The sequence below is a fragment of the Mus musculus genome, chromosome 5 (genome assembly GCF_000001635.26).
Source record: "Mus musculus strain C57BL/6J chromosome 5, GRCm38.p6 C57BL/6J".
Classification (NCBI taxonomy): Eukaryota; Metazoa; Chordata; class Mammalia; order Rodentia; family Muridae; genus Mus; species Mus musculus.
The window spans coordinates 137481405-137498924 of NC_000071.6; the positions used below are offsets into that span (position 1 = coordinate 137481405).

General features: G+C 49.1%; 1 protein-coding gene and 1 long non-coding RNA gene across 3 annotated transcripts; one reads left to right on the top strand and one right to left on the bottom strand.

Annotated features, from left to right (window-relative positions):
- The first annotated feature begins 1489 nt into the window (after positions 1-1489).
- Positions 1490-4099, top strand: Gm36056. Its single transcript, XR_377150.2, has 3 exons — positions 1490-1582; positions 1703-1780; positions 3902-4099. It is a non-coding gene; the product is annotated as a predicted gene, 36056 (long non-coding RNA).
- On the bottom strand, positions 1616-4412 carry Epo (erythropoietin). Of its 2 annotated transcripts, none has more exons than NM_001312875.1 (5): positions 4329-4412; positions 3631-3773; positions 3082-3168; positions 2577-2756; positions 1616-1833 (listed from the first exon to the last, which is right to left on the bottom strand). In NM_001312875.1, the coding sequence occupies exons 1-5, from the start codon at positions 4339-4341 to the stop codon at positions 1681-1683; spliced, it is 576 nt and encodes a 191-aa protein (NP_001299804.1). In that variant the 5' UTR covers positions 4342-4412; the 3' UTR covers positions 1616-1680. The 2 variants fall into 2 exon arrangements, with proteins under 2 accessions (NP_001299804.1, NP_031968.1); NM_007942.2 differs by having other exon boundaries at positions 1616-1836.
- Between the last annotated feature and the right edge of the window lie 13108 nt (positions 4413-17520).

Genomic DNA, 17520 nt, shown 5'->3' on the forward strand with positions numbered 1-17520 from the left:
TGCCTCCTCCCACCTGAATTATAGACACACACACACACACACACACACACACACACACACACACACACACACTCACTCCCAGCAAATTCCCTCCAGCCCCCAACTCCTTCAACCTACATGTAATTTTTCCTGCAGTGGACTTTGAAGGCTTTCCGGCTGGATTCTAAATGTCTTGTTTTGGGAACAGAATGAATGACAGCCACATAGAATAAAAGCCAGGATTGGGGTCCTGGTACTCTGTGCACCATCTTTGACTGGTCGGCTGTGTGGGTCTCTCTCCTAAGCATGCTTTCCCACATGAAGCACTATGGGAAAGGAATCCAAGGAACGACTTGGAGTCACCCGTGTCCCCTGCTGCCATACTTAGCACTTCTCAGTCTATTGACTCTGTCTAGTGGCAAGGAGAAATTCCCAGAGTGATACCCATCGGGACACAAAAGATAGATGGACTCACAAGGGGTTTATGTCCTGAGGTAAGTGACTACGGACATAATGATCCATTAACCAGGGTCGCCCATTGCCACCAACCCCTAAAGGGGAACCCCTCTGTACTGGCTCCTGTTTCCTCAACGGTGGCCCCAGCTCACTCAGCACTTGTCCTAGCGGGTTGGCAGCTGCCCACTGAGAGACAGCCTTGAATGGAGCCTGCTTATTGACTAGCGTGGGCAGGCATTGTGGCCTCAAGCCCAGAGGGGTCAAGAGGTCAGCCGGGCCATGCGAGGCAGCACGTAGGGCCCAACCCCCTCCACCTCTGGTTTCCCAGATCTGATGCCTTGCGACCAGATGGGGTGAGGTACAGCTAGGAGAGTTGTGTGGTGTGTACAGTCATGAAGAGAGACAAGCCAGGAGTCTGGTTGGTGATTTCAGCTGTTGCCAGTGGTATTTTTAAAAGACACAAAATGTCAAACCCTTTCCCTCCCATGAACGCTGAGAGTCAGCGGCCATTCTGTCTATGGCTCCTTGACCCTCTGTTGTCCAGTGCAGGGCTCGTGCTGTCTGGGGAAACCCCCATGAGATCTAAAGAATTCACGTCTTGCCCCCTAAATTCTCCAGGTCCTGTATTCTTCATAGATCCCACAAAGATTGGACCCCAAAGCTTGTCCTGTGGGGGGTGGGGAGAGGGGACTGGTTACAGTTCTGGCAGGGCACTAGTTGAGTTTGGACATCTCTGTCCCTGAGGTCTAAGTCGGTCTCTGGGAGCTGAGGACATAGTTCAGTTAATAGAGTGCTTGCCTAGCATGCAGGAAGCCCCAGCTTCCATCTCTAACACCCCATAAACGGGGACAGGGTGCCTGTAATCTCAGCACTTGAGAACCAGAAGCGGAAAGATCAGGAATTCAATGCTGTCCTTTAACTACACAGCGAGTTCCAGGCCAGCCTGGGCTATGTGAGACCTTCCTGTTTCAAAAAAAAAAAAAAAAACCTAAACAAATCCGAGCTGATTCTGAGGCTCTTCTTCTCTGGGGCCTCGGGCTTGTCCAGCGACATCTTTAGATTTCAGAATGGAGCTCTGGGAAGTTCTTCTGGCCCCGAGGATGTCACTGCTGGTGCTGGAGTGTCCATGGGACAGACTGGTAAGAAGGTAATGACCCGTTTGATGAGGGTTGGGAGTGGTGGAGGGTTGGCATGACACAGTGACGGGGAGCAAGTTCGTCGGTCCACCACGGTGGCAGCAGCATGTCACCTGTCCCCTCTCCTGCAGACCTCTCCCGTGTACAGCTTCAGTTTCCCCCGGAGGAAGTTGGCGTAGACCCGGAAGAGCTTGCAGAAAGTATCCACTGTGAGTGTTCGGAGTGGAGCAGGTGGGGTGGTATCTGGAGGCGACATCAATTCCTTCTGTCAAGAGAGAATAGGATGTCACTGGAGTGTGGAGGGCTACAGATAAGATGTGACCTGGTCCAGAATGGGAGGTGGGTGTGTGCAGAGGTGTGTCTTCTTCAGGCAGTCTCCACATTATTTTTATTTGGATATGTGGATGTGAATGTATGCAGGTGCCCGGGGCATCCAGAATACACCCTTAGATTCCCTAGAGATGGGTGTAAAGGCAGCTATGAGGCACCCGATATGGATGCTGGGTATTGAACCCTGCAAGAGCAGCAAGCGCTCCTAATCATTGAGCCATGCCTCCAGCCCTGCGTCTAATGTTTCGAGACAGCATCTCTCTTAGTAAAGCCTGGAGCTCACTGATCCAGACTGGCTGGCCAGTGAGTCCCAGGAGTCCTTGCGAGTCTGCCTCCCCAGCTCTGGGATCATGTGTACCTTCCACCTCATCTCATTTTCTTTTTTTTTAAATGGAAGTGCTGGAGATCGAACTTGGCTCCTCACACTTGTGCAGCCAGCATGCCATCCCTTGATTCATCTCCGCAGACTGAGCTGTCAGTAGTCTTTGTTTTAAATTTGTTATTACATTAATTCGCTTAGAGGACTTTCAGCTTGTGGGTCCCAGGGCATCAGGCTTAGCATCGAGCTCATTTCCCCGCTGAGCTCTCCCTGGCTCAGACCTCAGGGTTCTTTAACAGTTCTTAGTGCATCCTGTAGAAGGGCAAGTAGCAGGGTCCACAGGCACTCACACTCACCTGAGCTCCCAGTACCCGAAGCAGTGAAGTGAGGCTACGTAGACCACTGATGGCTTTGTCTATATGAAGCTGAAGGGTCTCTGGTGGCTGGGAGGAATTGGCTAGCAGGGCCTGGGCCTGCAGGATGGCTTCTGAGAGCAGGGACAGGCCTTGCCAAACTTCTATGGCCTGTTCTTCCACCTAGGGGAGTCAAAGACTTAGAAACAGCCAACCAATGTCATTCCCTATCCTCCCTGGCTATTATACAGGACTGAAAGAAGGAACAGAAAAGCAAGCAGTAAGGTTTACTGAATGAATGAATGAATGAATGAATGAATGAATATATTATGAGCTACTCTATCCCATGAACCATTGTCTCTGATATTTTCTCCCACACTATAAAGATGTGAAAATGAGACCCACCAACCTCTAAGAACCAAGGGTGGAGAGGGTGGGGGCATGGATGGGCGGTCAGACAGACAGACAGATGGGGACAAGGACAGGGACCAGACACAATGCAACTCACCTCCATTCTTTTCCAAGCATAGAAGTTGACTTTGGTATCTGGGACTGTAATATTTTCACTCAGTCTGGGACCTTCTGCACAACCCATCTAAAAGACACAGCCCCAGGTCAAAATGTCCACAAAAAGCCATCAGACACTCTGTCTTTGAATTTTACCGGCATGCTTTGGGAACCACCAGCTTTGTCATTCTTTATTTTAGACATAGTTTCATGTAACCCAGGTTGGCCTCACACTTGATATGTAGCTAAGGATCACCTTGAATTTCTGATTCTCCTACCACCACCTCCCAACTACTGGGATTGTAGGTTTATGCCACCCAAAATGTTTTGTGCAGTACTTGGAATCGAACCTAGGGCGTCTTGCACACTTTGCAAGCTCTTTACCAACTGGGCCACATCCCCTGCCCAGTTTTATCATTCTTGTCGGGGGGATGAAAGAGGTTTAAGGGTAAACATCTTATCTTGTCCCTAAAGGTAGTTCCAGGAAGGAACCCAAATTCCCAGATCCCTGAGAACCAGTTTCTTTCTTTTGTGGGGCCAGGGAGCTTACCGTGACATTTTCTGCCTCCTTGGCCTCTAAGATGTACCTCTCCAGAACTCGACTGTCGCAGATGAGGCGTGGGGGAGCACAGAGGACTGGGAGGCCCAGAGGAATCAGTAGCAAGGAGAGTAAAAGCAGCAGGGTGGGACGTTCTGGAAGAAAGGCAGGCTGAGTGTGAGGCCGAGAGGGGAGGGGGCCGTGGGACTGCAGGGGCCGGTTGGCTCAGCGAGACCCCTCTGCCCTTATAGTCTCTGCTGACCCCGACCTTGCAATTGCTTAGGCTCTGCCTGAGTGGCCTTCATTCAATCCCTCCGCGCTGCACACCCCACCCCCCAAGCGACCGGCATCCACTTCTCGGCCAAACTTCACTGTGGGTGCGCGCCAGAGGCTGGCAGATCCTGGGAAGCAGGGACTCCTGGACGCAGGTAATTCCTTTAGCAGCCTTTCACTCACAGAGCAGCGCCTCATCTCCCCAAAATCCTAAATTTTGTCCCTGTTCTGGATCCCCCCGCCTTTTTTGTCATTCACAGGGGGCTCCCCAAACCCCTTAGTGCACGTGGAGGCTGCCCCACCCCCCCTCTTCCTTGATCCTTGGAGAGTCGCAGGTCCTTGAACACGGTCGGTTTCCTGACCAATAGCTTTAGATGTAAATCCTTACTCAAACAGGAGCCCTGGAGGTCACAGGTCCTTAGCCTGTGAGTACTCACCGGGCACCCCCATCTCCGCGCCTAGCTGCCGGAGCTCCTTAGCGACCCGGGGCTGGGCCAGTGTCCACGCTGCAAGTCTTCATCCTTGGAAGTTCTGTAGGGCCAGATCACCCCACTAGCCTGGAAGAAAGTGGTCACTGTCCAGGGGGCGCGGGCAGAGTGGGGACGCGGTGGCCCTGGCCAAGGGTCCGTTCGGGAACACAGTGAGACACAGCCACCGGCCAGGGTTGGTCCCGGGACACTGTGGCTCCGGCCGGGGGTCGGGGATGTTATCAGCATGTGTGCGTGCGCGGGTGGGGGTGGGGGTGAAGCTGTGTGTGCGTGAGGGGTCGCCAGAGGTGGGGGCCACCTGGGGTCAGAGCAAGGGGCAGGACGCCTGGGTCTGGTGCTTGCTGGGGTGGAGCAGGCTGTTCCAGGCACACACGCCGTCAGGGGGGTTTTGGGGGGGGGGAGGTTCTGATTTCCAGGAGGGTAGACCAGGGGGGTGCGCATCTGAGAGATTTGCGGGAAGGTAAGCCTAAGGCTGAGGTAAGGATAATTGACCTATGAAAAGTTGGGCGCCGGAACACCTGGGGGCGGGGGTGTGTGGGGGGTGGGAGCATCCTTGTCTTGAGGCAGGGATTTAGATCAGAAACAACTAAGGCTGGAGTCTAGAAGGGGCTCGGATGCTTTTTCTTCTTACAGTCTTACGACTTGTTCTAAGGGTCAGGGTTTTCCCTGTTGAATAATGAATGGGGCCTCCTCCCCTCCCTCTCCTCGTTTTTCTATAATCCCTAAAAACCCAGAAAGGTAACTTTCAGAACAGGCCTGTGGGGCATTACTGAGGACGGGTGGGCAGGTTGATAGTGGGTTCTTGCTTTTGTTTATGCAGTGCTGAGACTGGAACCCCGTGCAAATACTCTGTAACTGAGCTCCCACTGAGCTGGGGGATTCTAGGCAGGGGCTCTACTTCTGAGCCACACCCCCAGCCCCTCACTGGGGGATTCTAGGCAGGGGCTCTACAGATGAGCCAGGTCTCCAGATCCAATGTGTATTTTGTGCAAGACCCTTTGCAGGATAAAAAGAGATACATTTTAATCTCCTTCGAGATCTATACAGCAAGACAAGTTCTGAACATGGCAGGCAGTGTATCGGAACTGGAGTGTGCAGATCTGAGGTGTAAGAGCTGAGGGTGAACGAGCTCATATTCAACCAGGGAAGTTAAGGCAGATGGGATGGCCAGAATCACTATGAGCTCAGAATTGAGGATTGAGCAGTTTGGATGGAACGTAATTCTAATAGGTATGGGAGGAGACTCAGGTATATGGGGAAAGTGGGGAATGTGGAATGAGATGAAGCCAGAGTGCTCTTTAGGAAGAACCAGGCTGTAAAATAGCCTAGAATGCTGTTCTGAATAACTCAGATTAAAAAGAGAGAGAAAGTGGGGGAAATTCACTCAATTCTTTCAGGAAATCTTCAAATGCTGGTGTGGTGGTGTGCTCCAGTCAGTCATCCCAGTGCTGGTGTGGTAGTGTGCTCCAGTCATCCCAGCACTTAGGAGGCTAGGGGAAGCTACATAGTAAAACTCCATCTCAAAAGATAAAAGAAGGGCTGAAGAGATGGCTCAGTGGTTAAGAGCACCTGTTACTCTTGTTGAGGGCCCAGGTTCTATTCCCAGCACTCATATGGTGGTTCACAACCATCCATCACTCCAGTTCCAAGGAATCCGATGCCCTCTTCTGACTTCTTTGAGCATCGGGCATATGCATAGTACACAGACACATATGTAGGCAAAACACATCAAATAAAACATGAACCTAATAAAAATGTAAAGATAAAAGAAATGTCTATGGACTCTGTTCCACCTACCAGGAAGGGACCCGAGGACAGGGTCATCAGTGGTGCAGACAAGAGTGCCTGCCCTGGTGACATGCTAGTGGGGAGACAGACAACGGGCAGATGGCATTTAGATGGCACTTAGAACTAAGTAGAGGTGGCCGGAGTTAAAAGCGCTTGCTCTTTGTTCAGAGGACCCAAGTTCAGTTGCTAGCAACCATATGGCCACTAACAACTATCTGTAACTGCAGATCAAGGATCTAGCGCCCTCTTCTGGACTCCGAAGATACTGTGTACATGTGCTGCATAGACTCATGGGTAAAAATCCACCCGTATAATCAAAATAAATAATCTTTACTATATAATATTATGTGTATTTCATATATATCACATATACTATAGACAATACATATACACATACAAATATATATGAGAATAAGGGGAAGGAGCGGAGGAGATGATTTAGTCAGTAAATGTTTGCTTCATATGTACAAGGACCTGACTTAGGTTCCCCAGCACCCACATTAGAAGCTGGGCATAAACCGAGAGGTCGTGGCACACACCTTTAATTCAGCACTCGGCAGGCAGGGGCAGGCAGATCTCCATGAGTTCGAGGCCAGCCTGGTCTACAGAGCAAGTTATAAGACTGCCAGGGCTACACAGAGAGCCTGTCTCAAAAAAAGAAAACAAAATCAAAATAACAACAAAAAGCATGCTAGCATGTGGTTGATAGTATCCCCAGTGTTTGGGAGGCAGAGACAGGAGGATTCCTGGAGCTCACTGGACAGCTAATTTAACCAAATCAGTAACTTCCAGGTTCACTAAGATCCTGCCTCAAAAACCGAGCGGAAGACCAGTGAGATCATGACTCAGTGTTACCCAGTGAGTACTTGTGGCCTGAGACCCACGTAGTGAAAGAAGAGACTCAACCGCTGAAGCTGATCTAAGACCTCCACGTGTGTGCCATGTAAAACTCGTACACATAGATGCACATGTAATTAATAATTAATTAATGTAACAAAAGTGAAATGGAGAAGCAACTGAGTAAGACATATGAAAGGTGGACTCTTGGCCTCCAGTCTTGCACCACATGCATGTACACACACACACATACACACACACATACACACACACACATACACACACATACACACACACACATACACACACACATACACACACACATATACACACATACACACACATATACACACATACACACATACACACACACATATACACACATACACACACACATACACACATACACACACAATACACATACGCACACATACACACATAAATACACACATACACACAGCCAACACATAGAAAGAGACACACATACACTTATACACACACATACACATATACACACATACACACACAATACACATATACACACACATACATACACATACATACACACACAGAAAGAGACATTCACACACACACACACACACACACACACACACACACACTAGCTAAGGAGCAAAGGCTCAGAAAGATGCACCAGAAGTTGCAGTTGCCTATTCAGTCAATAGGCAGTCAGGGTCGCCAGTGCATCGATTCTGACATGCTGGAGGAAGAAGGGAGCCATAGGATTTAGCTGGAAGAACATGATCAAAACAAGCTGTAGAGCCGGGCAGTGGTGGCGTACACCTTTAATCCCAGCACTTGGGAGACAGAGGCAGGCAGATTCCAGGTCAGCCTGGTCTACAGAGGGAGTTCCAGCACAGCCAGGGCTACACGGAGAAACCCTGTCTGGAAAAACAAACAAACAAACAAACAAACAAACAAACAAACAAAACAAAACAAGCTGTAGAAGCATGAAGAGGAGGAGCAGAGGCCAAGCCAGCTAGTGAGCTAGCCGAAAGTCAGATGAACCTGAGCCTGACTCTTCCCTGGACTGTTGTCACCTCGGGCTTTTTCAGGGTTTCCCCTGAACCTGCTATCCAGGCTTAGCACCCAGCTCTGCTCCCCAACTGTGGCCCAGCTGTGAGGCATGCAAACGAACACACACGTCCACACACGTCCGCATGGGAGCTCAGACCCGACCACCGCACCCCTCCCAACAGCCTGCTCTTTCCAGGGCCCCTGACTCCTGCGTCACAGCTCTGACCTATCCACCGGAGAGAGGGCCGGGGACAGATCAGGGCAGGGACAACATGGCCTGACATGGCCTGAGTCTTAGAAGGAGGAGCCTTTGGGGACTGCAGGACCTGTTCCTTCTCTGTCACAACTTTTCAGAGAACCCTGGGAGAGGGGCCAGACCCACCTCGGAGAGAGAGCTACCATTGTATTTGTGGGGTACAAGACGTGGGCAAATCAATCCATGGCACACCCAGTTCTAATGCCACATAATCCCCCTGGGTGCTGAGGGGCTCTGGGGATGCAACATCATCTCAAACACACTGGTGTACACCATCTGATGGCAGGTGACACTGAGGGGACGGGAAGGAAACAGAACCGGAAGCTGCTCATAGGACGTGAATGGAAGGGGCAGAAGGTTCGCGGCAAGTTCAAGGCAGCCTGGGTTACAGCGCATGCTCCAGGCCAGCCAGGGCTGCGTCCCAAGATCTGTCTCAAAACAACAACAACAACAACAAAAAAACCTAAACAGCTGGGGTAGAGCTGTGCACACCTGTCAACGGGGCGAGAGGAAAGAAGAATCGGAGTTCAGGGCTATCTTCTGATACATAGTGAATTGGAAGCCAGCCTGAGCTACATGAGACCCTCTCTCAAAAAGAGAAAGAAATAAAAGACGGCAACAAAACAAAAACAAACAAACAAAAAACAAACCTCTATCTAGGTCCCCCCCTCGTAGCTCTGTCACTGTCCACCATCACCATATAGAACCCCAAAGCCGTTCTAGTCCTTCCTAACCCTGCTTCTCCATTTGTTTTCCCATGAATATTCTCACCTATGTCATGACCCCGAGCAGGAATCTTTTACTTTTTGGTTGTTGTTGTTCTTTGAATGATAAGGTCTCATCTGTCCCAGGCTGGGCTTGAACTCCTTATGTAGTCAGAGACAATCTTGAACTTGTGGTTACCACTGCCTTCACCTCCTAAGTACTAGCATTCGAGTCATGCACCATCATGCTTTGGATGGAGCCTGGGGTTCAGTCTAGGCAAGCGCTTTGCCAACTGACTCACACCCCAAGATGCCTTGAGCAGGACTTTGCAGGGATTCCCCACTCCCCAGAAGTAAGACCTGCTGGACCAGCCATGGTCTTTCCTTCTTATTAATTTATTTATTCAGTATGTGTATGTGTATACATGTGCGTGTGTGTGTGTGGGGGGGGGGGGGGGCATGGGCATGCTCATGTGTGTCACAGCATGGGTGTGGAGGTCAGAGGTCAACATACAAGAGTTGGATGCAGGAATTGAACACAGGTCATCGGGCTTGACAGCAAGCACCCTTATGAGCTGAGCCATCTTGCCAGCCCTATACTATGGCCTCCCATCACTGGGGCTTGTTTAGACAGTTTGTGGGGTCTTCTTTTTAGCTGTGGCTTCCATCTGGCTTGCCCTCCGCACTCTGTCTCCCTCTTTTCTTCAGATCTCAAATCCAAGCGGCCTTTCCTCCATAAAGCCTTTCCCAACACCCCAGCAGGAAGCCATTGCTTATGTTCATGTGTTAGCGTTTGCTATACCAGGGCCACTGTGTATGACAAAGTTAAGAATCTGTCCAAGTTGATCACTGCTCAGCGTCGGGAGTTGCATATTCATAAAATGTCCCCACTGGGAGTAGAACCCTCTGCCTCCCTGTGTGTGCCCTGGTACACAGAGATGAGAGTAAAGGATAGTATATGGGTGGTCTTATGCCTCTCTGTGCCTGTCCTGCACCCAGCGCCGGTCTCAGTTGGGGGTTGTGTTCTCTGTTCCATGCCAGGCTCCTCTCTATGTGGGAGACCTGGAGAAGGAGAGTAGACTACACCGATCCACCCTTGCTCGCTGTGCTTTTGGGCTGGAGAAGTTGCTATTAATTTCAGAGCAGGTGACTGGTGTGAACTGGGCTCTAAAGATATTGCAGAGATGAAACCCAGAGAGGAGCTGGAAGCAGACTGTACTCTACAGGTCCCAAAAGGGAAACAAATTTTACAACCCCCATGAGCTGTTACAAACCTCAGGCAGCACGGAGCCCCAGCTGCCTGGAGCTGGGCTGAGGGGGATGGGGTGGGGGAAGGCTCTGAGCTTTTCAGAACCAGTTTCCAAGCACTGGTTTTTCAGCTTGGGAGGCCAGCCAACAGCCTAGGAGACCTTCTGTGCTGGAAAGTGAGTTGGCTGGGCGGGGAGAGGGCTGGAAGAGTGTTTTGAGGGGAGACTTTTGGCCCTTGGAGACCTGGAAGGAAATGAGAATGCTGGAGAAGGGAATTCTGTCGGTTGACAGCCTGGGGTGGTGGCGCACATCTGTGATTTCAGCTGTTCGGGAGGCTAAAGAGAATTGTGAGTTCCAAGCCAACCTGGACTTCATAGCAGGACCTATCTCAAAAAGAAAAAAAAAGGTTAGCCATTTGGTAGTGGCTCATGCCTTTAGTTCCTCTGCTCAGGAGGCAGAGGCAGGTGGATCTCTGAGAGTTCAAGGCCAGCCTGGTCTACAAAGCGAGTTCCAAGATAGCCAGGGCTATACAGAGAAACCCCTTGTCTTGGGAAAGAGAGAGAGAGAGAGAGAGAAGCTAGGGATATGGCTCAGTTGGTGAAGCATGGCTGCTCAAGTATGAGGCCCTGATTTGATTTGATTTGATTTGATTTGATTTGATTTGATTTGATTTGATTTGATTTGATTTGTTTTTTCGAGACAGGGTTTCTCTGTATAGCCCTGGCTGTCCTGGAACTCACTCTGTAGACCAGGCTGGCCTCGAACTCAGAAATCTGCCTGCCTCTGCCTCCCGAGTGCTGGGATTAAAGGCATGCGCCACCACGTCCTGCGAGGCCCTGATTTTAAGCTCTAACAGACTGTAGCTGGGTGTAGGAGCTTCTCTTTGCAGTCCCAGCATTATTAGGAAGTGAGAGGCAGGCAGATTGATGGATTTCTCTGGCAAGCTAGCCTAACCCAGGCCCCAGGTCCCAGGTCCCAGGCCCCAGGCCCCAGGTCCCAGGTCCCAGGTCCCAGGCCCCAGGTCCCAGGTCCCAGGTCCCAGGTCCCAGCTCCCAGCTCCCAGGTGCCAGGTCCCAGCTCCCAGGCCCCAGGCCCCAGGCCCCAGGTTCCAGGTTCCAGGTCTCAGTGACAGACTCTCTCAAAACACACAGAGCTGACAGTTCCTGAGGAATGACACCTGAGGCTGACCTCTGTCCTCCATGCATATGTGCACATACCCCCTCCCACACACACAAAAAGAAAGAAAAGAGCCATGCATATAATGGTGTGTGCCTATAATCCTGGCACTCAGGATGTGGAGGCAGGAGGATCAAGAGTTCTGGGTCATCCTCAGCTAAATAGCAATTTCTGGGCTAGCCTGAACTGCATGAGACCCTGTCTTTGGGATAAATAAATTATTCTTTTTTCCCCATTCCTGTTAGATGTCACAGAATCAAGTATAACTCTTTCGGCAGAACTGGTACCTAATACACTTACCTACAACAAGCAGATGTTCACTAAATGCCATAGATGCTAAACAGGCATCTAGTGGCAAGATGGCTCAGTGGGTAGAGATGCTTGCTGCCAAGGCTGACAACTTGAGTTCAATCCCCAATCCCCCATACCCACATGGTGGAGGGAGAGGACAGACTCCCTCAAACTGCTCTCTGACTCCTACACGCATACTACAGCATGTGCTCGCGTGCGCGCGCGCACACACATACACGCGAGTGTGCAATTATGGATACATTTAAAAAATAAATTGGTTGAAAAATACATGTTTATCCTGACACATCGTCTTTCCAATTTTTTGAAGCAGGGTCTCTAAGATGCTCAAGCTATCCCATAACTTACTATGCAGCCCAGGCTAGTCTTGAACTTGTAACAAACAGTCCTCCTACCTTGGCCTCCTGGATTACCAGCATGAGTCACGGTGCCTAGCTTGGGACTATGTCTTTATAGGAGGAAATCGTTCCCTGGGCACGGTGGGCTCTGTAACTGTTCAATGAAAGGAGACAGCGTGCTGAGGCAGACTTTCTACTCCTGACCCATGCTGACCATTTAAGTTTTAGTGGAAGTCAAAGGGAACAGAGATGGTGCTGGCTTCCCTGAGGGCACCTGTGAAAGCTGTCAATCCCTGGGCTTCCTGGCCTCACACGCCATACAGACCACCGTACATGCAGAAACCTTCCTCGTAGCTATGTCTGTCATGGTTCCCGACTCCACACCTCCCCAGCCAAGTTTTCAAACAGGAAATCCCCAGGGGCTGGTCTGCCTTCAGTAGCATCATTGAAGGCTACGCCTGCGGACAGTGACCCAGGGAAGCCCTAACTGCAAGCCGTGTGGAAACACGGACTAGAAACAACAAACGGAGGCCGTGTGAGACAGAGAGCTGCCAAGACAAACCGAGCGGGTGTACGAGGGATGCAAGAGGGCTGCCTGCCACCAGCTCTGCTGGGCTCCAGCCAGGAGAGCAGAGTCAAGAACACATACGTGCAGGGAGACACAACTGCAGCTGAGCTTCATACGGGCTCAGCTTCTAGGAGGTTTCAAGGCAAGGAAGCCCTGAGGAGGTCGATGGAGGGCTAGCCAGCTAAGTACGATGGCACATGCCTATAGTCCTAGCACTTAACGAAATGAAGGCAGGAGATAGTATGTTTGAGACCAGTCAGCCTGGATAATGAAACCCTGTCTCCAGAGGGCAACAAAAGACATGGAGACACAACCCAGCAGTTAAGAATGTGTACTGCTAGCCGGGCGTGGTGGCGCACGCCTTTAATCCCAGCACTCGGGAGGCAGAGGCAGGCGGATCTCTGTGAGTTCGAGGCCAGCCTGGTCTACAGAGTGAGTTTTAGAACAGCCAGGGCTACACAGAAAAACCTTGTCCTGAAAAACAAAACAAAACAAAGCAAAGAATACACATTGCTCTTAAAAAGTTTGGTTGGCATCACCTACATCAGCTGGCTCACAACCACCTATACTCCAGTTCCAGGGGAAGTAACAGCTCTAGCCTCTGAGAGCACTTGAACTTGTGTGCATAAACTCACATAGAGACATATACATAATTAAAAATAAAATAAAATCTTTTAAAATAAATAATAGAACCAAGTGGGATGGTGCACTTGCAAGCCTATCACTTGGAAAGCTGAGGCAGGAGGATTGACATGTGTTGGGGACTAGGCTGGACTGTATAATGAGTTTTAGGGCAGTCTGTATTACATACTGAGATCCTGTCAGACAGGAAGGAGGAAGGAAGGAAGGAAGGAAGGAAGGAAGGAAGGAAGGAAAGAAAGAAAGAAAGAAAGAAAGAAAGAAAGAAAGAAAGAAAGAGAAAGAAAGAAAGAAAGAAAAAAGAAAGGAAGATCTGAGACTATGGTTCAGTCAGTAAAATGCTTGCTACCCAGTGAGGGGGACTGAGTTCTACCTCTCGTGCTCACATAAAAGAGCTGGGCACAGGTGTGTGTGTGTGTGTGTGTGTGTGTGTGTGTGTGTGTGTAACCCAATTGCTGAGAAGACTGAAGCAGGAGACCTTCTGGGCTTGCTGGCTGTCACCATAACCAAGTCATCGAGTACAAGTAAAAGTGGAGAGACCCTGTCTCCAAAGCAAAGTGGCCAGGAGTGTTGCTGCAAACCAGCACTTGGGAGAAAGAGACAGGCAGAGCTCTGGGAATTCAAGGACAGCCTGGTCTATGAAGAGAGTTCAAGCCAGGCAGACTGGTGAGAGGCCTTGTCTCAGAAAGAAACAAAGGCAGAAAGGAAGGGAGGGAGAAAGGGAAGAAGGGAGGGAGGGAGGGAGAAAGGGAGAAAGGGAGGGAGGGAGGGAAGAGTGAAAGAAGGAGGAAGGAAGGAAGGAAGGAAGGAAGGAAGGAAGGAAGGAAGGAAGGAAGGAAAGGTGGGTCTGGCACATGCACAGAAACACTTGTTCATGTGCACTTTCACACACAGGAATAGGTACACAGATCCTACCATGAACAACAAAAAAGAAGGGTGGAGCCGGAGAGAGAGATGGCTCAGTAGTTAAGAGCACTGACTGCTTTTCCGAAAGTCCTGAGTTCAAATCCCAGCGACCACATGGTGGCTCACAACCATCTGTAATGGGATCTGATGCCCTTTTCTGGGGTGTTTGAAGAAAGTGACAGTGTACGCCTATTAAACAAATAAGTAAATAAATCTGAAAAAAAAAACCACAAAAACAAAACCAAGGGTGATGGAGAGGGCTGTCACAATATAAATGTCATCAACCTTGTTTCCTTAGTCTCCACAGTCACTCTGTGTCCCTCTTGGCCCACAATGTGCCTGTTCATATATCCCTCTCTTGATACCTCTGCCCAGGAGGTCCTCTTTCCTTTCTTCTGCCCATCAAACTCCTCTTCATGCTTCAGTACCCAAGTCAAAGGTTAAAGCGTGTTGGTCCCCACAAAGAATTTAATCTTTCTGTTCCCTCAGGTATACATCATGGCAGCCTACATCTCTTACATATCTCATCTGTTCATAAGAAATGCAGTCTGGAGCCGGGCGTGGTGGCACACGCCTTTAATCCCAGCACTTGGGAGGCAGAGGCAGGTGGATTTCTGAGTTCGAGGCCAGCCTGGTCTACAGAGTGAGTTCTAGGACAGCCAGGGCTACACAGAGAAACCCGGTCTCAAAAAAACATAAAAAAAAGAAAAGAAAAGAAAAGAAAAGAAAAGAAAAGAAAAGAAAAGAAAAGAAAAGAAAAAAGAAATTCTGTATGTGTACACTCTCCCAGCTACATAATGAGCTATGTCATGCCGAAGCCATGGGAAGGGATTTTGGCCAACTAGAACTAGTTTTCAGTGCCACGCCACAATACTTGGAGTAAGATTCCCTTCCTGACTCTTACTTGTGACCTAAACATTTGTAAAAGATACAATCTATAGCCTGAACTACATCATGAGTTTCAGGCCACCCTGAATTACATATCTCCAAGGGGGGTGGATGTGGAGACCCCACCCCACCCCAAGAATCACAAACACAGGATACTCAAGTCCCTGATAAAGAACTGAGCAGGTGTAGGCTTGTTTTTCAGGCCCAGTACCCATGTCACTAAGGCAAGAGGGTCTTGATATAAAGCCATCCTGATCTACCAGCAAGACCCTGCCTCAATTAAAACTATAAGTAATTAACTAACTAATTAATTTAATTCAGATATGGTAGTATACACCTAATATATACCTCTAGCACTTGGGAGGCAGACGTGTAAGGATAGCTCACAAGTCTGGGCTTAGCCTGAGCTAACGTAGTAAATTCCAGGCCAGCCAGAGCTACATTACAGGACCTTAAACCAAACCAACAAACAGGCTGGGAAGATGATACAGTAGAAGGACCACTTGCTGTGTGAGCATGAGGACCGGAGTCTGGTGCTTCAGAGCCCACATATAAATGTCGGGCAGGTATAGTTGCCCACTAGTAATCCCAGTGTTCAGGAGGCAGAGACAGGGATGCCTAGGGCAGCTGGCTATCTTTACTAGCTGGAATTAGCAAGCTCTGAGTGGAGAACAAAACCTCAATAAATAAAATGTAGAGCAACTAAGGAAGCTGTCCAGTGTCAACTTTGGGCCTCCACACTGATGTGTACCTGCATACGTTCAAATGTGTGTACACACTGCCCACATTCACACAACCCCTCATAAATCCATATGTGCATAAGCAAATGAGCCCATACAGGGACTTCCTGGAACCCGTGGCCACTCTCTCAGCTCTTGACATCTAAAAATACAGAATATTATGTAGATAATCCATGATCTGTGTTGCCTAGGGAATAATGCTAAGAAAACAACACTTGTATAGGTTTGCTTGAACAGGGTCTCACTATGTAGTCACGGCTGGGCTAGAACATTCTATGTAGAGCAGGCTGGTCTCCAACTCACAGAGATCTACCTGCTTCTGCCTCTTGAGTACAGGGATGAAGAGTCCGAATTACCATAGCTGGAAGATAGATTTATTCTTGAAGATTGGATTTGTTTTAAATTATGTGTATGTTTGTGTCCAGGTATATGTGAGTAGGTACAAATTCTGTGGAGGTGTGAGAGGACCTCAGACTCTTGGGAACTGGAGTTACAGACAGTTGAGAGCCACTCGACTTGAGTCATCTGCAAAAACAGTACTCGATGCTAATCACTGGGCCATCTCTCCAGCACATCTCCACTGTAGGTGTTGAGCCAGGAGTTACAGGCATGAGCTCCATGCCTCATGCTCCACTTCTTTGTTGTTGTTATTGTTGTTTGCATACAAGTAGATTGGCTTCATTGTGACATTTTCTTTATAGTTTATCAATAGATACTAAGACAGGGTCTCATTTATCCCAGCCTGGCCCTTAAACTCGCCATGGAACCCAGGATACGCTTTAGGGCCTGATCGCCTGCTCCCACATTCCAAGGGTTAATATTACGGGCTTATTTTTTTTAATTTTTTTTAATATTTATTTATTTATTATATGTAAATACACTGTAGCTGTCCTCAGACACTCCAGAAGAGGGAGTCAGATCTTGTTATGGATGGTTGTGAGCCACCATGTGGTTGCTGGGATTTGAACTCCTGACCTTCGGAAGAGCAGTCGGGTGCTCTTACCCACTGAGCCATCTCACCAGCCCTATTACGGGCTTATAATACCATGTTCGATTCATGAGATGCTAGGAATCGAACCCAGGGCTTTGCGTGTGGTAGACCAGAACTCCAGCACTGTGCCCCATTCCCCAGCCCTCTATGGTGATGGTTTTATACATACATAGCACTATGCTATCTTCTCATCTGCCCTCCCCCATTGCCCTCCCTAATGCGTTCTCTCTTCTTGCTGACTCCCTCTTCCTCACCAAAAAGCTTCATGTGTATAGTCTTTCGTTTATTATATATGTGTATATGCATGCATATAGATATCCTCTCCTTTCATTCCCCTTTAACCTTCCTCCCAGTCATGCAAAAGCCTGCATATGGCGGCCTGCCACCCACAGGAGGGCTGAGGGAGAAGAGACAGGGGGATCCCTGAAGTTTGATGGCCAGCTCAACAGAAAGACAAACAATTGGTTCAGTGAGAGACCCTGTCTCAAAAATATGATAACGAGTGATTGAGGAGGACACAGGACATCAACCTCTGTGAACAAACATATGTACACACACACAATAATAAATAAATAAATCTGCACTCTATAAACAAGGGAAAGCATGTGCTTTTTTTTTTCTGAGTCTGGCATTTTCCACTTTCTGATCTCTTGCTCTCTCCATATTCCTGCAAATGTTATAATTTCATTTTTCTTTACAGTTGAAGAAAATCCCATTA

What these genes read in the sequence shown, in the direction of transcription:
- Epo (NM_007942.2), bottom strand. An exon ending in ATGCTTGGAAAAGAATGGAG is followed by an intron (nt 2,757 to 3,081) that starts GTGAGTTGCATT and finishes TGACTCCCCTAG; the next exon opens with GTGGAAGAACAGGCCATAGA. An exon ending in TTCGGGTACTGGGAGCTCAG is followed by an intron (nt 1,837 to 2,576) that starts GTGAGTGTGAGT and finishes CTCTCTTGACAG; the next exon opens with AAGGAATTGATGTCGCCTCC.